The sequence below is a fragment of the Alosa sapidissima genome, chromosome 1 (assembly GCF_018492685.1).
Source record: "Alosa sapidissima isolate fAloSap1 chromosome 1, fAloSap1.pri, whole genome shotgun sequence".
In the NCBI taxonomy this organism is placed as follows: Eukaryota; Metazoa; Chordata; class Actinopteri; order Clupeiformes; family Clupeidae; genus Alosa; species Alosa sapidissima.
Window position 1 is genome coordinate 54,483,698 of NC_055957.1, and position 27,164 is coordinate 54,510,861.

General features: G+C 43.2%; 1 protein-coding gene across 4 annotated transcripts in view; it reads left to right on the forward strand.

The window, feature by feature from the left end:
* The window catches only part of atr (ATR serine/threonine kinase), a 132,510-nt gene that overhangs the window by 20,503 nt on the left and 84,843 nt on the right, over nt 1-27,164 (forward strand). For all 4 annotated transcript variants that reach the window (XR_006034969.1, XR_006034970.1, XM_042109270.1 and 1 more), the window contains exons 7-22: nt 873-1,087; nt 1,596-1,748; nt 1,929-2,127; nt 2,666-2,916; nt 3,011-3,198; nt 3,285-3,385; nt 3,491-3,662; nt 7,338-7,508; nt 8,097-8,291; nt 8,419-8,604; nt 8,707-8,802; nt 10,098-10,228; nt 10,401-10,544; nt 12,639-12,732; nt 13,631-13,756; nt 13,870-14,076. Coding sequence is in view for 2 of the 4 variants with exons in the window: in XM_042109270.1 (XP_041965204.1) it covers nt 873-1,087; nt 1,596-1,748; nt 1,929-2,127; nt 2,666-2,916; nt 3,011-3,198; nt 3,285-3,385; nt 3,491-3,662; nt 7,338-7,508; nt 8,097-8,291; nt 8,419-8,604; nt 8,707-8,802; nt 10,098-10,228; nt 10,401-10,544; nt 12,639-12,732; nt 13,631-13,756; nt 13,870-14,076 (2,629 nt within the window). In the remaining 2 variants the exon portion in view is untranslated. The remainder of the gene's footprint in view (nt 1-872; nt 1,088-1,595; nt 1,749-1,928; nt 2,128-2,665; nt 2,917-3,010; nt 3,199-3,284; nt 3,386-3,490; nt 3,663-7,337; nt 7,509-8,096; nt 8,292-8,418; nt 8,605-8,706; nt 8,803-10,097; nt 10,229-10,400; nt 10,545-12,638; nt 12,733-13,630; nt 13,757-13,869; nt 14,077-27,164) is intronic.

The following is a 27,164-nucleotide window of genomic DNA, read 5'->3' on the forward strand; positions in this document are numbered from 1 at the left end:
GCACCAGTAATGTTTCTTGATGTTGCGGTGTATTTTGTAGACAAACATTGACATGGTTAGAAGTCATATGCCAATGTAATGTAATGTAAAAGTAGTTACACTAATGATTCAAAGTTCGCTAGCAAGTAAGCTAATGAAGCTAATATGGAAAGTTTGGGGAATGTGTGGTGTTTGGGCACACATCGTCATCTAGTGTAGCAGTAGCATAAGACATTCATACTTTGGTCAACTAAAGGGCTTCTCTGTCATGTAAACAGAGATAATAGACCTCTGAAGTTCGCCTACAAAAAGGAACCAAAGCTGCCATCTTTGCCCATATAAGGAGATCCGGATGTTAATTGAAGCTAACTACCTATGGCAAGTTGCATTGCAAGTTAGCTCTGGGGTAGCAAAAATCTAAGTTTGCCGTTTTAACATAGCGAAGATCACAGTTGCGATAATTCAAAAACCCCATGTTATTTTCCCATAGGAAAAATCGCAAGATACCGGATCTCAAAGATGGCAGCTTTTTTTGTAGGCGAACTTCAGAGGTCTATGACAGTGGTCAGTGGTCAAAATGTTTTGACTAAAACTTTGCTAAGATACCTTGAGTTCTCTTTTGACTACTTTTAGACTAAAATGACAAGACTTTTAGTTGACTAAAACTTGACTAACAAAAATTATATTTGAATGACTAAAAAGGACCTTTGACAGGACTAAAAGTAGGACCAAATTAAAAAATAGGTGACAAAAGGTAACACTAGCAGTTATTCACTTGTCCCATGCTGTCTTCCACATTTTACATTTTCTCCAAAATGTTGTTTTGATGTGATTTTAAATTCTAAAATGACAACCAATCACCAGCATAGTTGTTTTGTGTTAAATACTTGTAGGGGAGCTGAAGTGCGTTTGCCTGAGGGAGAAAAAAATGAAGACCTCAGTAACTCTTTGAGCAATGGCAACAAGCTGGTGTGGTTGCAGGAGAAGACATTGGTGCAGGTGTTGGACACCTGTTACAAAGTGTTGGTCAAAAGTGCGGTTGGAGAAGATCTGAAGTCATGGATGGAATGTATTATCAGAATCCTGGATGCCATACTCTTCATTACCAGTAAGGAATTACTGATTGTTTTTGTGTGCCAGAAACATGAAAGTGTTGTTCCAAATTTACTTATCGCACCAGTTCTGGCACAATAGTATGCCAATGGCAAAAGAATTATTATCAAATAAGCATGTTACATGACATTTCTACTGTTAGCAAGCTCTTGCCTAGTTTTCCACAGCTAAAAATAAACAGTGAAAATGTGTTTCATTCTAAATTAAGAATAAGAAAAGCGGATGAAAAGAGGATGTGAAGGAATGAGTGCTCACTGCTAAGTATGTGCAGGGGCTCAGCACCAGACACAGTAAAAGTAAGGATGATATGCCAGCGCTGAGCCCTGGACAGCCCTGGTCCAATTTAACCCCTGGTCATGGCTTTGACTGCTTATTCAGACATCATGTGCAGTGTGTCTTACAGTACATGTTAACAGTGTGAAAAACTTTTATTTACTTGAGAACTTTCACTGATTTGCACTTAATTGATTCTTTTTAGTAATTCTTGTATTTTGTGTGCCAAGTCAACAGGAGGCAGGAACCCAGTCTGAATAAGTGTTTCTGTGCATTGCTGTCCATTCCTTGGGTGCAGGAGCACAATACTCTCTCAGTCTATCAGACTGCTGACTTCCCAGCAAATACCACTGCACTCTCCCAGAAATTGGCTCCATTTTTCTGTAAGCTGCTTAACTAGCATTTTACTGTAGATGTTCATTGTCTGTCCATTGTATAATTTAATGGCAAGAATTTGGTACCAAATGGTGAAATGACCAAATAATGATTGTTTGTTAACTGTGTTTGTGGCAATTAAAGCATTTGTTTGTTCTGTTTTTTCTGTTTTTATGATGCTACTGCAGCACCTCAAATGCAAGCCCATTGTGTGTTCCTGATGTCCCTGCTTCCAAAGAAGGTGTGTCCTGATTGGCGTTCATCGGTATATCGGTGGGCCCTGCATAGTATTAATGAGGAAGTGAGGGCTGAGACTGTGCGAGGATTCCCTATCCTGTTGCACAACCTTGGTGTCAAATCCTATGGCCTCATCCATGAAGTCTTGCTGTAAGTGAACCTTTTAAACAGTGGTCCCCAAACTTTTTATTCAGAGGGCCAGCTCACTATGCCTGGCTCTAAGAGAGGGCCAGAGAGTCTAAGTATGACAGTAACCGTAAATAGCTTAGTGCTGTGAACAACAGCAGTCTACCTTAGTTGAATATTAATCCATTGCATTTAATTATGTATTGCAATCTAATACCATTATTAGCTGTGTTTATTTTATATTGCCATCATGCCATATCAATATAATATGTAGTTCAACATGGAAATAGCTCAAATTAAATAATACTAATACAAAGACTTCCTAGCATTCCGAAAAGTATGTTCTTCAGAATTTGTGAACTTTTTGCATACACAGCTCAAGTTGAGAACAAACTGTCCTACAAATCATTTAAAGTTCTCAAACTATGAGAGTTTTATGAAGTGCTGAAAAAAGAACATCTGAAATGACCACTATTTTCATTAATTTCTAAAGGAGTGTTGGAACATTTTTGACAGATGGTATTACTATAATATTTGAAAATGTTTACATATGTTTTTACAGAAACAGGTTGCAGGACAGCTCATCCCTTGTGAAAGTCCAGTTAGCTGGTATCTCTGGACATCTGGTCTGCTGTTTGTCAGAGAACTCCCGACTCCAGCTTCTAGAGAAATCTGTAATGTCATCCAAATATCTTTGTGTGCACTTTACAATGGCAAACACTCATTCTGATGGAACTACCACTATTGGAGCTTCTATCCTCACACCCTTCCTTACACTGCTCAAGCCTCAGGAAGATAGTCCAGTGAAACAAGGTGAGGAAGTTTTTCTCTGCAATAAAAGCATCTTGTTCAGCTGTAGTTTACTTGATGTGTTTACAGGCATGTGCTTTTCTTCACTCCTTGGCAGCTTTTATGGAGAATATTCCTCATCTGTGTATGCACTTGGATTTGAGCCACTGTGACCCAGATACTAAAGCACTGGTAACTGCTTTGGTTGACCTTATAGAGGACCCAGACCATGGGGTACGCATGCTCTTCAGTAAGAACCTAAAGAACATGCTGGAATCGTGGAATGGTGATGACTTCCTGAAAGATGTATGTTCACTGCCTACATCAACTCATTGGAAATATGAAATGATTTCATAGTGCCATGAATGTCATTAATATCCACTCTGTTACAGGTCCTTGCTAGCCGGTTAAAAGAAGCCTACAACAACGCAAAGATGGGAAGAAACAATGATTTGAAAAGCACGCTCATTTTTGCTACAGGAGAAATTGGCAGGTACTGTCTTTAAAAATACAGAAGTAATTCATAAATAATTTGAAATCTGTCTCTGTATGTAGCAGTAATACTAGCAAAGACTTGATTTTCTTTCACTCTGGGCAGAGCTGCAAAAGGTAGCCTTGTGTCCTTTGCTCTGCTGCACCTCTTGCACTTTTTACTGTCCAAGACCACACAAGTGTCCATGGTGGCTTACACTGAGATCCAGGCCTTGGCCACATCAAGGGGCTTGAAACTGCAGTCTTTTTTCAACCAGTATCGTAAACCAGTCTGCCAAGTGAGTGCTCTGCATGCAACTGATTTTGCGGTATCTTTTGGAACACCTGACATAACAAGCTATAGTGCCATGCAAAAGTATTCAACCCCCCTGAAAGTCATTACCATTATTTTTTTTACTACTATATTACAATCGTTTATCCACATCCATGTAATGGGGCTTTTCCACTGCATGGTATCAGCTCAACTCGGCTCTACTCGGTTTTGGTACCAGTTATTCATTTTCCCCTGCAACAGAGTACACCCATAAATTAGCCGATTGCCATAGCAACGCTGCAGAAAACAACTGTAACGTCATTAACGTGGCAATAGAGGAATTAAAAGGGATTTTGTTTCTGGTCCTTGGTTTGTGGCGTTCTGTTACAGTTCAAAGACACAATATTTACCAAAAGAGGCTCAAGACAGCTAGACAAAAGTCTGCTGAACAAAATAGGAGTGTGGGATGTGTTTGTCTTTCATGGAACAACTTTCAATGAGAAAGTCTGGTTCTATTTTAAATAAATTACGCCTCTTTCATAAGGCCGCCTTGATTTCAAACTTACGCACTGTGGGTGTGACAGAAGCGGGAATGGGAAAATACACGTAACACAGAAGTGCATTAAAAAACGATTTACGCACGAATGGGAGAATTCCCCCCTGTAGTTCTGCTGCATAAATTTGAACAAATACAATTGTTTATTGTACAGAAACATACATAGCCTACTGTTTAAGTTTATTCACAATACCACTTCAAACATTACAATAAACCTGTAGGGGTACAAAGACAGGCGGGTAGAGGGAATGGGTCTCCCAAAGAAGCTAGAAAATCTTATAGGTGGGGGCCCATGGTTCATGAAAGGGTAGTGGTACAGACAATGATATACACAGTAACCACCTGAAACCAGACGGTGACAACATACATACTTAACATTGCATACACATACATGTAACATCACATACAACATTACATACACATCCAATCATACACATACATCCCAGTAGTCCATGAGGAAACTGTTTTATATTAGATATAGGTTAGGAAGAGATTATTTTTTAGTTGTCTTTTTGAAGTTGGAGATTGAGGGCAGCAGCACCTGGAGGCCATCATCAATCCTGTTCCAAAGCTGTGGCCCCCTACAAGCAGCACTCATACTGGCGCGCACATGTCGACGACATTTACCTGTTATGAGTGGTTTAGTTCTCGTTTGGTATGTGTGCTGGGGGCTGGAGATGGGAATAAGACTACACAATCTAGTGTTGAGCCTGTCATGCAGTTAATTGGCTACAGTGCTGTGAAGAGTTTGGAAGTTAAGGTAGGGCAACTTAATTTAGGAACCAGAACATGGGCCATAGACTACAGTTGACCAAGCCTCTATTTCTTGTACCTGTAAAAACATCCGCTAGATAGTTTATATAGCCAACGACATTCGTATTTGCAATAGGCCTAGAGATTACTTAAGTCACTACTGGCTGATTTATCAAACGGGTGCTTTCTCTTTGTACTCCCCAAGGCCTAGGGTGACCAAATTATTTTTATATGTTGGTTTCCAGGGGCCGTATCAACACATCCCATATCCAGTCATTTGATGTATAGCACACTCTTACTACGCTCATACTTAGTCCTATCTTCACATTCCGGCGAAGCACAGCCACTTGGGCTAAGTGATTTGCAGCCAGCACCTCAGAAGTTCCGGTGTTACTACTTCAAACTCCAAGGAGCATTCGGTGTAGGCTAATGAAGCCGACCACTTCAAGGCACTTCAAGCTAGGCTAGCGGTGTGTGTGTCTGACCGAGTAACTATACGCACGGAGATGAGAAGGGTATATATTGACTTATCGAACTCTGGGGAATACGCTGAATGAGCTAAAGTCCCAAAAAGTCGGCATGTTTCTTTAAATTAACTTAAACAAAGCCAACAGCAGTGTTTCCCATACATTGACTTATTTGACTAAATGACTAAATTGTGCTTGAAACTGGTTGGGGAATCAAAACCGCGCTGCACTAATTTGTTAAAAACTGTTGCATTTGAGTTAATTCTGCAAACCTACCACCACAAATAGAATTCAATTCTGTGGGAAACACTGAACAGACTATATTCTAGGTCAGGGGTGGGCAAACGTTTTGGCTCAAGGGCCACATTGAAAATTGGACAGCGGGCTGCTATTAATGTTGTTTATTGATACTGACTCCAGGAAAACGATGTCTACACCATTCCTTTTATAGTGTGGCCATACGCCTGTGACTGCGTCCTTGCTGTTTTCTAGGGATGCACAATATTGAATTTTAGCCGACATCCGATATGCCTGTATTAACAAGCTCATTTTGGCCGATTGACAATGCTGATACCGATATTCAGCTCTAATTTTTAGTAATTGAAAAGTTTCTCCTGTACTACAATTAACCTATTATATGATAGTGTAGGCTACTTGCTGTCGATGCGGGACATTACAAACTTTACTTTGATTCAACCCTGTATCATTTTAGAAATAGACATATACTCATGAAAAATATTTTAAATTATTTCAAATATGGCACATTTATTAAGTAGCCTAAAATTTTCACATAAACATGTAAATGTCATAGGCTACTTGACTACATGCCAGTTCCCCAAGAACTGTGTTGTTGACAATATGACGCATTGTTCAGAAATGCAGCTGTAACCCTGTAAACTTAAAATGTCAGTCTGTAGAGTAAAATGAATGAGACCTACAACACGTAGGCTAGTAACTTTACAGATAGCTTTCCTTCTGGACTTCATGAAACTCACAAAGCTTTCTAACATTAGCTAACGTTACACACTTTAGAAACTGATTGCATTGTAAACAAAAGCTTAGCAATGCGTTGTCACGGTTTTAGCTGGTGCCGTTTTTTCTGGCTTAGTGCTTTGTAGTGTTCAGGATGATGGCTCTTAAGATGTGTAATTAAATTGGTAACGTTAAAAGAGTATTGTTTTACCCCTCCTTGCATCACTGGTACTTTATAAGCCCTGCAAATAGCAATTTTGTTTTCAGTTTCTGGAATTTGGAAATAAAATGCCACACAGCCATGTTGAAGTATGTTGTTGGTGCTCATAGTAACGTAAACATTTGCTTCGCGTGCGCATAATTTACAGGTCACCTTATCGGCCAGGCACATCGGCAGAAATGTCCATATTGGCCGATGCCGATAATTAAGTTGTGAAGCTTTTATCTGCAGATACCGATGCCAGGCCGATATCCTTGTGCATCCCTACTGTTTTCTGTACATTGACTCAATAGCAGCTCTTCAGGTACGAGGTTGTGTTATCAGAGAAGATGTTTTGGGGAGAGCTGCTCAGCATCTTGATTTAATTGGATAGCTGGGCAATGCACAGCATAGGTTTTTTAACATTTCATCCAAACAGTCAGTTCTTCACATTCTATTGCTGTTTTAGTTCGTTTTTGAGCGTTTGATACAAATTTTTTTATTCCCCCCTCCTTTTATGCTTAAAAATGTAGATTTCATTTGAATACCTTTGGGATGAATACTTTTGTATGGCAATTTATGTTCAAATGATCAATTTTTGATAATGAAATACAAATACTTAACATCTTTGCATTATAAAGAAATTAATCATAAAGATAAAGAGGAAAGATAGATTTGTTAAAATGTTGGCAAAATGGTGCGGTGTTAAACAACTGGCAATTAGAGATTGTGTGTCTGATCATTTTTATACAGTTTCTGGTGGAATCCATTCACTCGCGCCACATCACAGCGCTGCGCTCTACCCCAGATCAGAGCAGTGAGGCTCTTCGTGAAGAGGCAGCTCACCAGAGGGAGGTGGCCCTAGATGTCCTCTTTCATGTGGCCCAAGTCTTTGATTTCCCTGACCTCAACCGCTTCCTCAATGTATGTATGTCTTTTTTTCTTCTATTTTAAGAAGCATGTCTTTATTTAACCCTATGTGGCCAATGGACTTAAATTGCGTCCAAAATCGCAACCATCCTTCTCTGTTGAATTGCTCACACTGGTCTCACAGGTATCATATGCATATCACATGAAAGTGGAGCCTAACCTTTCCAAAGCTATTAGTTATTAGTTGATACAATGGCTAGTTGCTGTGATAAATGAGTTGTGAGAAAATTAACATTACATTTACATGAAATGTAATCATATTCACACTCCGCACATGGCTCTACATCCATCTACACATCCATTCTTCTCCGTGGAATATCTCACAAACTCTTCACTCAACACAACAACCATATATCAAAATAAACAGCAGGCCTACAATATAATGTATTCTTCTGTACAATAAGACATTCCTAGGTAAGCTGGTTTTGAAATTGAAAACCTTGGGTCAATTGCATTGCGCTAAAGAGTGCTATATAAATAAATGTGACTTGACTTGACTGCTTTCACATGGAAACAGTATTTATGAATATGTTCATGATGTTGGCTTAAAACCCTTTACTTTTTCCTCATTTATTTGCTTAGCGCACACTCCAGGTTCTCCTCCCCTACCTAGCAGCCAAGGCCACCCCTACTGCCTCAGCTCTTATACGGACAATTGCCAGACAACTCAACAGCAACAGGAGAGAGGTCCTCATTAGCAACTTCAAGTACATCTTTTCTCACCTTGTGTGCTCCTGCACCAAGGATGAGTTGGAGAAGGCCTTCCACTATCTTCAGGTGATTGAAGTAAAGATTAAATGAGAAATAGTTGGGAGGGTAATATGAAGTTGGAAGGAAATGGTTCCTTGTTCGTCTTTTGACAAGTAGGATTTAAATTAAGTTGACGACTTTGTTTTTTGCATAGAATGAGACTGAACTGGAGTTAGGCAGTCTTCTACGACAGGATTTTCAGGGCCTCCACAATGAATTGCTGCTTCGGCTGGGAGAGCACTACCAGCAGGTTTTCAATGGGCTTGCAATCTTATCCTCTTTTGCCTCAAGTCACGACCCCTCTCAGAGTCTACAGGAAATTAGCACTCCAGAGTGCATGGTGAGTAGTGGTCTCTTACCTGCTAGGCATATTCATATATTTTTGTTTAGTCATAAGTATGTGACTTGCAACAACTTCAATTTTTACATTTCTGCTACACAGGCTGATTATCTACAGCCTAAATTGTTGGGGATCTTGGCTTTCTTCAACTTACAGCTGCTCAGCTCTAGTGCAGGAGAGAAAGACAGGAAGAAAATGGTTTGTATGGGAAGCCGGAAATTGGCTGTCTACTAGTGATGTGTGGGTTGGGTTTTTTTATGACCCGCACCCACCTGGCAAAATATGTTAAACATCGACCCGAACCCGACCCACAAATTGCTCATTTTAATAAGTAACGTGGTTGCATCCATATCATGGAGCAGCGATGCTAATGTTTCCTTATTTAAGACTGTGATGAAGCAGGCGCGATCCATTCTATACTGTTTAGCCTATGTGATATTGGTAAGGGTTATTTCTATTGCACAGTGGATATTGGAATGGGCTTATTGATTATTAGTCTATTACCGTTCTGGACGCTTGAGAAAGGATTGACAAGATAGATGGTGACAATACTGCCCCTATCTACAGTGCAACCGGAAAGTATTCAGACCCTTTCAATTTTTACACATTTTGTTATGTTTCAGGCTCATCTTAAAATGGATACAGTTCCTTTTTTTCTCTCATCAATCTACACACAATACTCCAACACTCCACAAAAAAATCAGGTGTTTGGAGCATTTTGTAATTATAAAAAATGTAAATTCAATTCAATTTACATAAGTATTCAGTTTGTTATGGCACTTGATTAGAGTCCACCTGTGCCTAAATTAAATCATTGGCCATTATTAGGAGAGGTAGACATTTCTTTATATTCAGTCTCACAGACAGATCTGGGGAAGGGTACAAAAGGATATAAAAACAATTCTGTAGCATTGAAGGTGCCCAAGAGCATGGTAGCCTCAATCATTCTCAAATGGAAAAGTTAGGAACAACTAACAGTCTTCCTAGATCTGGACGCTCAGCCAAACTGAGTAATCCGGAACGAAGGGCCTTGGTCAGACAGGTAACCAAGGACCCAGTGGTCACTATGAATGAGATCCAGAGTTCCTTTGAGAGGCTGAGAGAAGCGTAAAGAAGGACAAACAAAAAACACTTTTTTTATTCATGGGTCAATCAGTCAGTCACGACAGTTTGATTTGTTGTGTGGATAAGCTTTGTAGCCTATCCAAGCAGCTCTGGTGTGCATGTGTGCATTTGAGACAGAGCAAGGAAGAGACAGTTGAAATCTCACTTTAGCCACTGCACATACAGATATTTTCATGCATATAACTCTCGTTGCTATCTAGCGATTATCTATCCTAGCCGCACCCGCCTGAACCGCGCGTTACAGGTCGGCCCGCACATTACTACTGTGTACCTTTCTATACTCAGTGTCAGAGTATTCTTGGAAATACTTACATATCTTGGTTTCCTTTGGTGAATTTCCAGTATGTTCTTATGTTTACAATTTTCAGGCCTTAAACAGTCTGATTGCATTTATGAAGCTGATGGGACCAAAACATATTAGCTCTGTGAGGGTGAAGATGATGACAACACTCCGGACAGGCCTGAAGTACAAGGAGGATTACCCAGAGCTCTGTTGCCAGTATGGTGCTCAGAAAATTGTCATCAGATTACTCTGGTGGTTTATGAAAGAAAAACAAATGTCATTTTTTGTATTATTGCTCATTTTTTTTCTATTTTTGGAATAGATATAAAAAGTCATTGAACTGTATAGACTTGATTACAAAGAGAAAGTGCTATGTGCATTTGAACAGAACCTGGGATTGCTTTGTACGGTGCCTGGATCCACCCTATCTCGGGCCACTCCTCAGCCATGTAATTGTGGCTCTCCTGCCTCTCATATCCATTCAGCCCAGAGAAACTGCCACCATTATTCGATATCTTATCCTGGAGAAGAGGTAAACACACTAACACTTAAACCCTGCTTCCTCCTGTATTTGATTGTTCCAGCATGCAATAAAACCATATTTTCTATTTGATTAGACATGGTAATGGTAGACATGGTAATGTATTTAATTTAGGAGTATTTGGGGTATGTGAAAATGGTTATGCATTTCGAGGGGGTTGAATACTTGTGCAACCCACTGTACTTTCTCCTTACTTATTGTGTTCTTGCATGGCTTTCTCATGTTGAAGAATGACAAGTGCATTTGACCTTATTATGACCACCGCTATCGCATGTGATGTATAAGAAGCTGTAAATGATTGTTTATAGCCTGGTTAGCAGAATTGTAATTGAGAGTGGGTCTGGAAAAGATTGAAGATTTAAAGATGGTCTTACAACTTCAAGCAGGGGTGTAACTAGCACTGAAATTAAACTTAAATTGGTATTCAACTCATCAAATTGTTTCAGAAGTGTAGCAATCTCGTAAACTAAGGTTTTTAAAGGCAGTTGTTTACTCAATTCTAAAGAAATACATGTCCATGCCTGATTAGCAATTATATTTGTGTGCCTGAGTTTTAGGGACATTGGAAATGGGGTTCAATAGCCTCTTGGCAGACAGACCTGCAGAGCAAATTTCAAATTTGCAAAGATTGTTGAGGCATGAAATGTTAGGAACATGGCTGGAATTTCACAGCGGCCACGATGGCCATGGCCTTCCTTGCCCCTTGTGTTTTCCACAATGTCCCTTTAAAAATTGAAAGTTCACAGGCCGCTGTGACCCACCTGTCACAGACACCTCCTTGCCTAATGAGCTGAACCACTTCTATGGCGGCTTTGATAGGGACAACAAGGAGGTGGCCATCAAGGCTGTGGTCTCTGCAGATCACCAGCCCCTCACACTGTCCACCACCGATGTGTGCGCTGCACTGAGCAGAGCGGAATGTAAGGCTGCTGGTCTTGATGGTATCCCCGGACGCCTACTCAGGGCCTGTGCAGTGCAGTTGGCTGAGGTTTGGATTAATCTGTCATTAGCGGCTGGTCCTGGCCCATCTCAAGACCTGCTTACCACCCTCACTGGACCCCTTTCAGGTGAAAACTGTCCAACACATCAACGGTTCCTCACCCCTCTCCATTGAGGCCATCAGGGCAAGCGATGCTTGCTTAAGGCGCACAGCATCATCAAACCTCACCCCAACCACAGACTGTTCATCCCACTCCCCTCTGGGAGGCGTTACAGGTCTCTCCGCCCCCGAACCTACATACTTACATACTTACTTTATACTTTATTGTCCCCAAGGGGAAATTTGGGCTTCACGATCACTGCATCACACATACACAGCTCATACATAGGCAATTAAAAAACAACAGTTACACATACAGCGCCATACCACCACAGTTACAAAAAAAAAAAAAAAGAACCAGCAGGTTCAGAGGAAGCTTTTTCCCTGTGGCTGTCATCCCGGTGACAACCAACCAATTGTCACTGCTGCCAACTGCACATATTTATATCTATTTTATATTACTGCAAACTGACTGTATACTACTGTCTACACTGCACTATTTGTCCTGTCTATGTACCACCTGTCTATACTTTGTATATCACATTGCACTTTTCTGCTATTTTGCACTTCTGGTTAGACGCAAACTGCATTTTGTTGTCTTTGTATTTGTACCCTGCACAATGGCAATGAAGTTGAATCTAATCTAATCTAACGAGAAACCAGGGAGTTGAGACAGAGTTTGAATGGTGCCGTTTTAACCAGAGACTTTCCATACTTTTCCATAAAAATGTATGGGGTTAGTTTGTAACGCCAATATGGTAGTTGTCTACACATATCCCACCCCTTCCACCGGCAAAAGCCGACATGAATACATCATGCCCAATACATGTGGTTGCACTGGTGCACAAGATTGTTATGATCTCGCAGCTGGAGAGAGGCGGTGTTGTGAAGCACGCGTGCAGTTCAGTGGCCAAAGCATCGAGTAACCTATTGACTGTCATTGTGGCAGGACGCCACACATAGTGTGACCACACAGTTGGAAGAATAAGACCATTTTTCAATTTTGATATCATTGAACTCAATCTGTTGTTTGTTTTTTTTTTAAGGGAGGAGGTCCAAGACTTTCTCCATGAAGTCTACTTTTTACCTGATCACACAGAGCTAAAAGATGTTCAAGACGTCCTCCGAGATTGTAGAGAGGTTGGTGATTTTGGTTGACTTGTTAAATATAGTCCAATTCAATGTTATTGTTGTTGACACATAGAAGCATTGCATAGGAGACGACTGGCTGAATTCCTATTAAATCCGCTTAGCATCGTGACCATGCTGCGCAAATTTGTTCAAAACTGCTGACAGTGTACAGTGACGGTGTACTCATCTCGGCGCCAGTGTTGGCTCAGTCGACATGGAATTAAAACATCACCTAAACACTTCAAGTTTAAGCTATAATCTATACAAGCTAAACATTGTTTACACTCCTACACTGTAACACTGAACTGAACATAGTTAATCGACTAGGCTATTTCTTATAGCACTTCATTAAATGAGCTGTAGGCCCATGCTACATTTTCTTAAGTTCCTTATTTTCAACTGAACTCTGAAGATAATGAATAGGCTATATGGAGTATTATTTGTTTGTTATGCCATTTATGTGTGTACATTTTGTGCATGCACTTTTGCTTTAGCATTTATTTCAGTTTATATCAGCTATTTCTGAAGAATACAATGTGTTGCCTCATGCCTGCTGCACATCTTTTTAAATGTTATTTGAAAATAATCAAATATGTCTTAAAGTTAAGTTCATAAAGTAACTTTCTTTGCTTTCATTTGATTCCCAATCAAGATACACTGGTAAAAAATGCTTTAAATTGTTAATATGGACTTCTGGAATGTTTAGAAATGTCAAATAATAGAATTTTAATCATGTGATAAAAATGCAATTAACTATAGAAATTATGCGATTAATCGCAATTTAAAAAAAAAAAAAAAAGATCTTTTGACAGCCCTAGTTTGTATTCTGTAAGTCACTTTGGGCAAAATCATCTGCTAAGTAACCATAACTATAGTACTGATCCTGAAAGTAGTGCTACCTCCACAGCAATCCTCTAAGAGCACCGACCTGCAGGCTTCTCTCCTATTATCCATGCGGGCTATACAGCATGAAAATGTGGCTGTGCGTACCCATGCCCTTACCAACCTTAAAGACATGCTCTTCAAGAACCAAGTAAGCCCTAAAAATCTGCAACATCATTCGAATGTCTTTTTAACTATCATCACAAGACCATATGTATCATTCTTGACATAGGGTAATTATTCTTAATTCTTATTCTGTTGTAGAAATGTCTGCTGAAGTATGTGTTAGACAGTGAGATGGTGGAGCCAGTCATCTCCCAGTTGGTGACAGTGTTGCTAAGAGGGTGCCAGGATACTAACCCAGAAACCCGCCAGCTTTGTGGAGAGTGTCTTGGAGAGCTAGGAGCTATTGATCCTGGTCGGCTGGAGCTGTCAACTACAGACATCCAGGGGAAGGGTTCCACGTTTGTGGTGAGGGTGCTCTCTTTGCTTTAAAGGGTTCTCTGTTCATACAGGGAGAGAGAAAAACAGTTGCCAAAATGTACTTTTATATGTTTCCCTTTGAATCAAATATCATTGTTTTTTTTAAGGTATATTTGAAGAGTTGGTTCCAAAACGCTATATCCATTTTTGAAAACATTAATAAGTCATGTTATTTAATTGTGTATTTCAGGTAATATTTATAAAATTGCTGTTGTTTTGATTGAGTAAAGGTAAATGTAGTAACAATAACCCAATTACAGTTTCACTACATTAACAACATTTTGAAAAATGATTTATTAAATGTGTTAAAATGGAGAATATAGCATTTTGGAATCAAGCTCTTCATTTGTTTGGGCATTATTGCCTTTGTGTGATAGGATGGTTAGAGATTGACAGAAAGTGAGGGGGAGAGAGAGACGGTGGGATCGGGACCGGACTCGAACCTGGGTCCCAATGTGGCACAGGTGCTGTGGTCAGCTGCACCACCGCACCCCCCGTAAAAAAAGCCGTAAAAAGCTGTTCCATATCGATGCTCTTTTGAATGGTAACTAAAAAATAAATAAAAAAACAAGGTCACCACCTGGGTTTAACTAAGCAAATAAGAGCCTCCCTATGGGGGGCAGTGCTATGACCTGGGGTCAGTTGCGGCTCGTCCATTTGGGCAGGTGGAGCAGAGCCCAGAGGTGGGAGTAAGTCACACATGTGCAAGTCACAAGCAAGTCTCAAGTCTTAAAGGAGAATTCCGGTGTGATATTGACCTAAAGTGTATCGAAACATGATACCGAGTGTGAACGTATGTCTCATAGCCCATCTCGGCTTGTCCCCCGCACTCCAAAATCTGGCGCTAGTTAGCCGATGCTACCAACATCTTTTTCAATAGTGGTGCTTCGGCATCGGGCTAGCCATGCAAATAAATCACTGTTTTACACCCATTTACGAGGCTCAATGTATCTCCACACTTCATTGGTAGACTTCCGAGGGCCCTGACATTTAAAACGAGACATTGAGAACTTTGAAAAAGCACTGGTAGTTTACTTACAAGACGATTTATACAGACAGTATCTTCACGAAGTTTAGCGTTTGCAGCCATCTTGAATTTAGTCACGATAAGTCGAGCAACGAGTAAGAATGAACAGCTATGATAAGGGATCAGATTCCAAAAATAATTCAGTGGAAATGCATGGATTCCAGTTGCTGCTACTGGAAGAAACTGGAATCCATGCATTTCCACTGAATTATTTTTGGAATCTGTATAAATCGTCTTGTAAGTAAACTACCAGTGCTTTTTCAAAGTTCTCAATGTCTCGTTTTAAATGTCAGGGCCCTAGGAAGTCTACCAATGAAGTGTGGAGATACATTGAGCCTCGTAAATGGGTGTAAAACAGTGATTTATTTGCATGGCTAGCCCGATGCCGAAGCACCACTACTGAAAAAGTTGTTGGTAGCATCGGCTAACTAGCGCCAGATTTTGGAGTGCAGGGGACAAGTCGAGATGGGCTATGAGACATACGTTCACACTCGGTATCATGTTTCGATACACTTTAGGTCAATATCACACCGGAATTCTCCTTTAAGGCGAGACACGGCAGGTGAAAACATCGTTTTTTCATGCACTGGTCAATTTCGAGATTTTGGGCTAATTTGCTACCTTAGCATGTAGTCTTTCACATTACTACAACAACAAAGCCTGATTTATACATTTAGGTGTTTATTTCATTACATTTTGTCTACTCGCGCCTGTATATTTCTCCTAAATTCACCAAAAGTTAGTCTTCTAACGTTTCATGCTCTACCGCGACCGTGATAGAAAACATGACGTGTAGTACCGTTGGAAAGCTCTGTTTTTCCTGCATGATGTTGTGCTATCCAAATATGGACACTTCCTTTGTAACCGCAACCAATCGCGAAAGTTCAAAGGCGAGTCTAGGCTGAGAACGGAATCTCTTGGCTGTGTTCCAAGACTGTTTTCTCAAATTGAGTTTTTCTCATTTTCCAGTAGAAACATCTCAGCCTATGTACGAAACTTTCCAGATATACACTTAGCAGTATTCTGAAGATATTTACAGAGGGATTTGTTAATAAATCATTCCTGGCCTGATTTATGTGACATTTTAATCAAAAATATATGGCACAAATCAATTTTTTAAGTCTATGGACAGTATATTCAGATTTCCTAGGTAATGAAAGCAGATATCGTTAAAAATCCCTCTAATTTTATTTTCATCTTGTATGCAAACAAAATGAAAAAATAATTTTGTACCTGGCTTTATCATATGTTCAGATCTATCTACTGAAAATATATGCAAATTTGCGCATATTTAATGAGAATGCCTAATTTGCATAATTAAACATTCGAATTTCAAAAACTTGTAATACATTTTTTGTTCATACTTGTGTAAGTAATCAACTGTGTAAGTTTCATGGTGATGTCTATTATTTTAAAATTATTAAATTATTTACCCTATTCACCTGTAGTGTCTCGCCTTAACCTTTAAGAATCAAGCAAGTCAAGTCATAGTTTGGGTCAAGCAAGTCAAGTCATAGCCAAATCATTACAAATTCATGATTTATTCACGTTTTCATTTTAAAATAAGCTACAGTAGGCTAGTTATGAACTGATGGAGTTTTATTTGTAACAAACAAATAGACATTGCATTCATTCAAGCCACATACATCTGGTACGGTTTATAGAATAAGATGAAGTGTATACGAATAAAAATAAATGTATTTCAAGTAGACCTATTATAAAATAGCCTATTATTGTTTCAATATGCCTCAAATATTAGGTAAGCTACATCAAATCATGAAAATATATTCAAACAGTCCAAGTTTCACCGGTCATCTCCAGGGACCCAATAATGTTAAAGGGAACTAATCAATCAAACACTGCCGCCGATGTCACTGCCAAACTTGACTGACAAGTGCGACGGTGCAATGCACTTATCTCCTACACAGGACACATTCTCACCTAGACAAGGGGAAAAGTGCTGTGAGAATCATGTTCTTTGATTTCTCACCATCCTTTTAACACCATCCAACCCCTCAGACTGGGAGACAAGCTCTTGCAAATGGGTGTGGACGCTCACCTGGTATCCTGGATTACAGGTCACCTGACCGAGCGGCCACAGTTCGTCAGACTGAAGAACTGTCTCTCTGACACTGTGATCAGCAGCACTGGAGCTCCATAGGGAACTGTGCTCTCTCCAGTCCTGTTCACGCTGTACACATCTGACTTCTGCTACAATTCTGAGTCATGCCACATGCAGAAGTTCTCAGACGATACTGCAATTGTGGGGTGTATCAAGGACGAGCAAGAGGAGGAGTACAGGAGCCTGGTGGAGGACTTTGTGCAATGGTGCAAACTCAATCACCTTCAACTCAACACTTCGAAGACCAAGGAGATGGTGGTGGATTTCTGCAGGTCTAAGCCCGCTCTGCTACCAGTCTCCATTGATAGGGTCAATGTGGAGGTGGTAAGCACCTACAAGTATCTGGGCTTACACCTGGACGATAAACTGAACTGGTCAGCCAATACTGAAGCACTCTACAAGAAATGGTAGAGCAGGCTGTACTTCCTGAGGAGGCTGCGGTCCTTCAATGTCTGCAGTGATCTCCTCAGGATGTTTTACCAGTCAGCGTTGCCAGCGTCCTCTTCTATGCTGTGGTTTGCTGGGGAGGAAGCACAAAGAAGAAGGATGCTGGGCGACTAGACAGGCTGGTAAGGAAAGCTGGATCTGTCGTGGGATTCTAACTGGAGTGAATCACTTCAATATCATACAAAAGGACCCTGAACAAACTGATCAACATCTTGGACATTGAATGTCATCCACTCCACAGCACTATTACAAAGCAGAAGAGTTTGATCAGCTGGAGACTTCGCTCACTGTCATACACAACTGACAGACTGAGGAAGTCATTTGTCTCCAGGGCCATTGAACTGTTCAATGCTTCACTTAAGGGTAGAGGACAGAGAGACTTCTCTGCATAGTCTGTCTGCCTCTCCACCTTCTCCATGTTTGTGTACGGACTGTCCACTAGCCTACTGTTTTACTGCTACACTGTTTACATCCTATATTAGCACCACAGTCTGGATTGTGGCCGTACTTAATACTAAATACTTTATACTTAATACTTGACCCTATTACTTCAACCTATTCTTGCACTGATATAGTTTTTTAGTTCTTATATGTCCATATTTATTTTATGCTGGTCTCTAGACTTTATTCTTGCACTGTTGCACTGTTGAACTTACTTATTTGCACTATCAACATGATCCTCACTCTCGTAGAGCACCTTACCATGCATACAGAATTACAGGCTCAGTCCCTGCCCTGTCACTGCAAGCGCCTCATGCTTGATCATCCTTAAACACACTATATTTGGGGGCAGCCGTGGCCTACTGGTTAGCACTTCGGACTTGTAACCGGAGGGTTGCCGGTTCGAACCCCGACAAGTAGGCACGGCTGAAGTGCCCTTGAGCAAGGCACCTAACCCCTCACTGCTCCCCGAGCGCCACTGTTGATGCAGGCAGCTCACTGCGTCGGGATTAGTGTGTGCTTCACCTCACTGTGTGTTCACTGTGCCGAGTGTGTTTCACTAATTCACAGATTGGGATAAATGCAGACTAAATTTCCCTCACGGGATCAAAAGAGTATACTTATACCTTACTTATGTGGATATTTGATTTAGTATATTTAGTATTTTAGTAGTTTTTTTTTTTTTAGATAGATAGATATATAGATAGATACTTTATTGATCCCCAAGGGGAAATTCAAGAATCTAATCTTCTACTGTCTATATTGTGCAGTGGAGTTTTTTATATTTATATACTTATATTACTTTTTCTGCTATAAATGCATGATGTGTGTGATGTCTGTATGCTACTGAGACCTTGACTTTCCCCTTGGGGATCAATAAAGTATCTATCTATCTATCTATCTATCTATCTATCTATCTATCTATCTATCTATCTATCTGCAGTAACGTTACATTTCACGTGGGCAGCGAACATCTCGGCGCCACACATTTTTTTTTCTATGTAAATCTGACTGTCAGATACAGTATAGAACTGCAGCAAGAGCTTGGCTCTTGTGAGGCTCGGGGGGCAGAAATATTTCTGCCCATTTTATTATTAACGTAAGGGCTTACTGTATCATATACTGTATTAGCCTTCCGCACAAAGTTTGGCCATTTTTGAGGCTACTAACCACCAGTGAGCAATGCATGCTGTAACATTCTCATCTAAAACGTTTGAAAATTAAATTAGATATTTTCTTATATCCTATAATATCATGTATGAAATGTCTGAGAAGGCAAAGAAATAAGGCCAGCAAGCCTCATCTTCATTGTGACACGGAGTGGCCAGGCTGTGGCATGCTAGCCTAGCCACTTTATAACCCATGTCATCTTCACTTACAAACCTAGAGGATTTACAAGTATAAAGAAGATAAAGTAGGCCTAGGTTATGTTTGCTATTCTGGCCTGCTGTGTCATGATTAATTGCAGTTTCTGAGAACTAGCAAGTTATGAATTGCGATGGTGAGTTTTGGCTATGTTAACTATGTAATTCTGGTCAGTTTTGGAATGACTCATTGCAGCCTCTGCTTAAGGGAGTTTATGAGTTGTTATGGTGAGTTCATTGTGGACCCCGTTTGGCAAACAACCACACAGTATTTCTAGCTTTGATATTGTTTAGCCTAGCCAAGAATGGCTTCATATTGATGGCAAGCGGAAAGTTTATCCTTTAGACAACGTCAAGATGAACGATGCATAGTGCTTCCTGCTTTTTTTCCTCTAGTGGAGGGAGACGTCAACTCTTGATTTTTCGCGATATAGTGTTAAGTAGCTTATAGTTCTCTTTCAAGCATTCATTCGGTATCTCACTATGGGACACGCCCCCTCGCGAGTTCCCCAGAAGCCATTATTTCATTACGCCAGCCACCATTGGCTGGACGACTGACGTATGCAACGTGGAGGAGGTACTTCCTCCTCCCTTATATTCTACGGCGCAACGTCATTGCTTCAGTCTAAAACCTCTTCTCGCCCCCAGAGGCTTGCTCTCTTGTATACACGTGCTGTGGCTTGGTGGCTTAACTGTTCATTGAGCGAGGTAACGACTCAGTCCCCGAATGCTACCTTAACGCCGCTTCATCTTCGAAGAGCACTGGTTTGGACTAGCCTGTCGCCAAACAGTAGCCTCTCCCTTGCTAGCCTGTCGCCAAACAGTAGCCCGCTAGCCTGTCTCCAAACAGTAGCCTCCAAACCCCAAAGCTAGTCTGTCTCCATACAGTAGCTCCAAAGCTAGTCTGTCACCAAACAGTAGCAACCGCTAGCCTGTCCTCAAACAGTAGCGAAACAACATGTCGACGCCAGTGCCCCCCCTCCCCGCGAGGAAGTGCGAAGCCCCGGCTAGGATGTGTTTGTGTGGGAACAAGATTTCGGCCGCTGACACCCACCAGGTGTGTGCCGCGTGTCTGGGGCTGCAACACGCCCAGACCGCGTTAACATCCCCGGAAGTGTGTGAACACTGCGCCCGACTTTCCCTCCGGTCTCGCCGACGTAGGCTAGCACGCCTAGCTAGTCTCACCGACGACGACCCCATGCTATGAGCGGATGACCTCCCTCCCCTTGAGTCAGCAACCCTTTCCCAGGAGCCGGCCGGCGCTGGAGAACTGGGCGCTAGCTGGGGCGACCAGCTCGACGCTCTATCGCCTATATCCGACACCGAAGACAGCCCAATGGGGATGCTAGGTGCGACTGGCGAAGCTGAACTCATCTCAGAGGATGACTCCATCGACCTATCCCTGGGGGATGAGGATGGCGACGACTTATTCCTCCCAGCCACTCAGGCTGCTCGCCCGAGCGGCGTGAGAAGTGATAGCACCGCCACTGAGGCTGATGAAGCCGCAAGCGTGGGCCTTCACGACGTCTGCAAGAGAGCAGCTGCAAAGCTCGGCGTTCCCTGGCCTGAGGCCCAGAAGGAGACCGTGTCCTCTCGCTACGAGGGAAAGAGGCTCCCGAAGGCTAAAAGCTCCACCAGACAACTACTGCCCGTCTTCCCCGAGTGCCTCGAGGAAGCCACACGCTCATGGAGCAGCCCATTCTCAGCGAAAAACCCGGCTCAAGGGCTCGCGGCGCTGGAATGGTCAGACATGGCAAGCAGTGGATTCTCCCGTCTGCCCCCTGTCGAACCGCTCCTGGCCTCCTATCTCCACCCCACCCAGAAGTCTGCGATGACCCCCTCGGAACCCGCATTCCCCTCCAAAGCCGACAATTTCCAGTCCGCCGTGACTGAAAAAAGCTACAAAGCAGTGGCGTCGGCGGTGAGAGCTCTCAACGCCTCATCTCTGCTCATGGCCTACCAAGCCGAGCTGGAGGAAGACTTCTCGTCCGCCCCCAACCAGCCAGCTGTGTGGGATGAAAAACCCCCCACCCGCGCAGGGAGCGAGGAAGAAGAAGCGGGCCTAGTACGCGCCTTGCAGGCGAGGGGGGGCGGGTCCAGCCAGACGCTCCCCCCTCCTCGACTCACACCGGCCCCGTTCCTGGGCCTGTTCAAAGAGGCATGTTCACTGCCCCCCAAGAGGCGTGCAGAGGCCACAGAGGCGCTCGCAGTTCACAGCCCACTGAAGCGGAGAAGAGACCTGGAGTGCCAGTTCGAGCTCCAACAGAGTCTCACAAGCACACACCAGTGCCCCCCTTCAAAAATAAATGTTTCGGTGCGCAGCCAGGCCGAGGACCGAGGGCGTATCCGTCAAAAGAATGCAAAAAATTGTCAAATGAACAAAAAAGCTCTCACAAAAAGTCACAAGCCATGTTCAATGGCAATGGCGTGCAATCACTCCCTAATAACGCAACCAGGCGCAGCCAAAGCTCCACCGGGGGCGATGGGCAACATAAGCACGCTAGCGTTGCAGCCCATGCCAGCTCGGTCGCGCCAGTTAGCGCCACTAGATGGCGTAATTTCGCCACTGACCGAGCGCATCCAGTACTGGCGGATGCACGTGAAGTCAGACTGGATAATAAAGATTATAGCGAAAGGCTACCGCCTACAGTTCGCTACACCCCCACCCCCGTTCAATGGGATTGTACAATCCCACGCCACAGGGGAATCTGCCCGTGTTCTACAGGGGGAAATAATTTCCCTGTTAAACAAACAAGCGATCAGGGTAGTCCCCATCGAGCAAAGCAGTCACGGTTTTTACTCGAGGTATTTTCTGGTCCCAAAGAAAGGGGGGGGCTTGCGCCCGATATTGGACCTGCGTGGACTGAACAGATACCAAAAAAAGTACAGATTCAGAATGCTAACCAACGACGTATTAATGCGCTTCGTGCGCCCGGGCGATTGGTTCACCTCAGTGGATCTGACCGATGCGTTCCTACACGTCCCGATCTATCCGCCCCACAGAAAGTTCCTCAGGTTTGCCTTTCGAGGTGTGGCCTACGAGTGGCTTGCCCTCCCATTTGGCCTTGCGCTCAGCCCCAGAGTCTTCGTCAAGGTCACCGAAGCGGCTATCGCGCCGCTCCGGGAAAAAGGGTTACGTCTGGCTACTTTTATCGACGACTGGCTGGTGGCCGCGCACTCATACCAGGAAGCGCAGCAGCACACGGCTCTCCTAACGGAGCACCTGTTGTTACTAGGCTTCAGAATAAACTGGGAGAAAAGCGTGCTGCGTCCGTGTCAGATCACCACCTTCATAGGGCTGTCTCTAAACTCTGTCTCATTCAGAGCGCGCTTTTCCGCAGGGGGGCTACTGTGAAATTCAGGGTCTGCCTCAGACTCCTGGGCCTCATGGCGTCAGCCTTGGTGGTCGGTCCCCTCAGCCGTTTATACTTGAGGGCTGTTCAGCGATGGGTGGCGTCGCTGGGATTGAATCCCTCGCATCACTGCCATCGCCCTGTCGCAATCTCAGCAGCCTGCTGCGCTGCGCTAAGGCCCTGGAAACGCCCACTCTTCCTCACAGAGGGAACTACGATGGGTGCTGTCCTACACAGGAAAGTAGTGGAGACGGATGCCTCGCAGAGCGGCTGGGGAGCTACTCTCGAGGGCAGGTCGATAAACGGGTGTGGGACTCACACATGCAATCTTTGCACATAAACCGTCTAGAACTGATGGCGGTTTGGCTCGCACTCAGACATTTTCTGCCCATCCTGAGAGGGCATCATGTCTTGGTCAGAACATACAACACCACTGTGGGTCTCGTCATATGGACACGTTGGCACACAGACTGATCTTATGGAGCAGCACACGGCTCCTGTCGTTGAAAGCCACACACGTCCCCGGTGTATTGAATTTGGGTGCAGATTTATTATCCGGGGGCAACCCCCGCTACGGAGACTGGAAACTCCACAGTGATGTGGTGGCTCAAATCTGGTTGCGAACGGGTCGAGCGAAAGTGGACTTATTCGCCTCAGAGGAGAATGCGCAATGTCCGGTGTTTTTCTCCCTGCGCGATCAGAAAACCCCGTTAGGGATAGATGCTTTGGCACACCAGTGGCCACACGTCCTGCTCTATGCCTTCCCTCCGTTGGAACTGATCACTCCAACGCTCGCCAGGGTGCGGGAACAGAGCCTCTCACTCATTCTCGTAGCCCCGCGCTGGCGCTAGCAGAAATAATCCCGTTACTCCACTCCCCACCGTGGCCGCTGCCCCCCCGCAGGGACCTGCTGTCCCAAGCGAACGGGGAAATATTTCACCCTCATCCAGAGCGCCTGGCCCTTTGGGTCTGGCCCGTGAAAGGCTGAATCTGACAGCTGCAGGACTGCCCTGCAATGTCATAGCGACCATTCAGAGCGCTAGGGCGTCATCAACTAGGACGTTGTATGATAGCAAATGGCGTGTATTTAATGACTGGTGTATTAAAACAGGGACGATAGCCTTCCAGTGCTCTGTTTCTGCAAGACTTACTGGATAAAAACAAGTCCTTCTCCACTGTCAAAGTTTACCTGGCTGCCATCTCGGCCTGCCATGTAGGCTTTGGGGACAAAACAGCGGGCCAGCACCCTCTCATACGTCAATTTATGAAAGGGGCTCGACGCCTCCGCCCAGTTTCTAAACCACTGGCCCCTTCATGGGATCTGCCGATGGTTTTGGATGTTCTGTCTCGCCCTCCCTTCGAGCCATTACAACAGTTGGATCTTAAAGTGCTCTCACTCAAGACTGCTTTGTTGGTGGCTTTGGCTACGGCTAAACGCGTAAGCGATATTCATGCCCTATCTGTGAATACAGCCTGTATGCAATTTTTCCCGGGTGACTCGAGGGTTGTATTAAAACCCAACCCAGCGTTCATTCCGAAGGTTTTCAACCCGTCACTGTCGTGTCGGCCGATTGAACTATTTGCGTTTAACCCACTGCCTTTCGCCTCCCCGGAGCAGGAGCGGCTGAATGCGCTCTGTCCGGTCAGGGCGTTGCGTGCGTACGTGGACAAAACAGCGGGGTTAAGGAAAACGGAACAGCTGTTTGTGTCTTGTGCAAAGTCACATCTGGGTAGACCACTCACTAAGCAGCGTCTATCACAATGGATTGTGGCGGCTATTGCCCTGGCCTATACGACTAAGGGGTTACAACCCCCAGTCGGTTTACGAGCCCATTCCACTCGAGGAATGTCGACATCATGGGCTTTATTTCAGGGCTTCCCCATAGAGGATGTATGCTTGGCAGCGTGTTGGGCAAACCCGACAACGTTTGTCAGGTTTTACAGACTTGATGTCACTGCCCCGACTTTGGCACATTCAGTGGCACTGGGACGCCGGGGGCGCACTGATGTTGTTGGGGATCGCAAGCTTCTCTGGCAATCCGGGAGTCACGATATCCCATAGTGAGATACCGAATGAATGCTTGAAAGAGAACTTAAGGTTACTCACGTAACCCCGGTTCTCTGATGGTATGAGTGAGGTATCTCACCAGACCACCCTCCTTGCCGGTGGCGAGAAGAGGTTGGTTAGCTAGACTGAAGCAATGATGTTGCACCGTAGAATATAAGGGAGGAGGAAGTACCTCCTCCACGTCGCATACGTCAGTCGTCCAGCCAATGGTGGCTGGCGTAATGAAATAATGGCTTCTGGGGAACTCACGAGGGGGCGTGTCCCATATTGAGATACCTCACTCATGCTATCAGAGAACCGGGGTTACGTGAGTAACCTTAAGTTTATACCTTAAGCCAGTGATTCTTAAACTAGGGGTCGCCAATTATTTTCTGTTTTCAGTCTGAAATTATTATTAGGTGAAACAAAGGGAAATAATATTTGCCTTTTCTGCCTTTTTCTTATTTACACGCAGTTAAGAGAAGAGAGAGAAATGTTTTCGTCTTTCAACGAGATCTGGTTCAGCCTATGGGCTACTGGTCCGCTGATAGAAACAATCTGTCCCACTATGCAAACTCAACTTGTTCCCGCTATTTTAAGTAAAACAAAACAAAAAACATAGGTAGCCTACTAGCCAAAATGGACAGGTGGCTGCTTAAAAAATTTAACAAAAGCTTGTTAGTGCCATCTACCAGCTAAACACTGCAGTAAAATGGTTAGCAAACATAGACAGTAAAAGAAAGTTAGCAAACCGTCCATGCCCCCGTGAATATTTCACTGTTTCAATGACGAAATCAAGAGTGTCCAAAGGGGTGAAAACCACTTTAAATCAGGTCACATTATTGACTGTTGTGTGTCGAGGGCCAGCATGAGGGACAAGACCTATCAAACCTACGAAGTTGTGTGGTGAGTTTTGCAGGGGGGTTGGTAATGCTAGTTAACATTAGCTAGGCTACTGTAGCCTTCATACTGTACGAGCCATATCATCTATCATTAACCTAGAAATACTTCTTCGTACATTTAATGAACATTTTGTGTAATAATTCACAGCAAGTTAATAAACTGAATATGGTGGTCCAAGAGCAGACCATGCACTGGTCCATGCATCAGGATGGCAGTCAGATACAAAGCACTGTACAATGTTGCTAACATTAACCGCTTTCACACACACACAATATAAGATACGCGATGGTAAATATAACATTCAATACCAAAACACTATTATTTACACGATTACTCCTGAAATAACTGCTATTAACTATATAAAAATCATTGTTTGGAGGAAAGGGTTCGCGTGCTGTCGCAGGTTGGAAATGATTTCGCGCTGGTTCGTGCTGCTTATATATTTTTCAGTGAGGCGCGGTGGTTTATGGGATGAGTAGTTCCTTCGCTCGGAAATGAAAATATGTACAGTCTTGTACCTTTGACTTTTTTTGGATTTTCTCTTCGTTTTTTCAGTCGAAATGATATGTTGTATGCTTATGAGTTACTCTGTAGCTAATTAGCCTAAGACATGCTCTAAAACTTTTTAGATATGGATTTTTCCAAAACGTCAATGGGAGAAATGAATGGGGAATTTACTTCCGGAAACTAAGCTCTCTCGGAGGAGGGGCGGGACTGTGATGCTCTATTGGGAGTTCCTTAGAACCGCTTTGAACCAATCACTAACAACCGGCGTTTCGTCATACAGAGAAGTTTCTCTGCAGCACGCCCATAACAAGCATGTGTGCATCTTATCAGCAAACAATCACACGTTTCATCTGCGTAACTCTCGCCAAAATGCATCATATAGTGTTTTGTGAATGTACCCAAGTCAAACTTTCATATAAATGCATAAGTACGTCCAAAGCGCCACTTTTAAGCTTGTATGCATTGTCGTTTTCGGGTGAAAGACCTTTTGAATGGGATTCCTATAGGGCTACTACTTTTTTGATACAATCGCGTCAAAATCGCTATTTTTCAAATACTATGAAGGCTCGACACAACATGAAACTTTGATCGAAGTATCATCAGTGTCTCTACACTTGAACTCGAGCATTGAGAACATTGTTGGTGTACAGAGTTTACTAAAAGAGAGGTTTTGAACAACTTGTTTTTTTCTGCTCGCTGCCATCTTGCCATCTTGCAAGGAGTGAGTTGTCCAAAATATTTATTTTTAGTAAACTATGTGTACACGAACAATGTTCTTAATGCTCGAGTTAATATGTAGAGACACTGATGATGCTTCGATCAAAGTTTCAAGTTATGTCGAGCCTTCTTAGTGTTTGAAAAATAG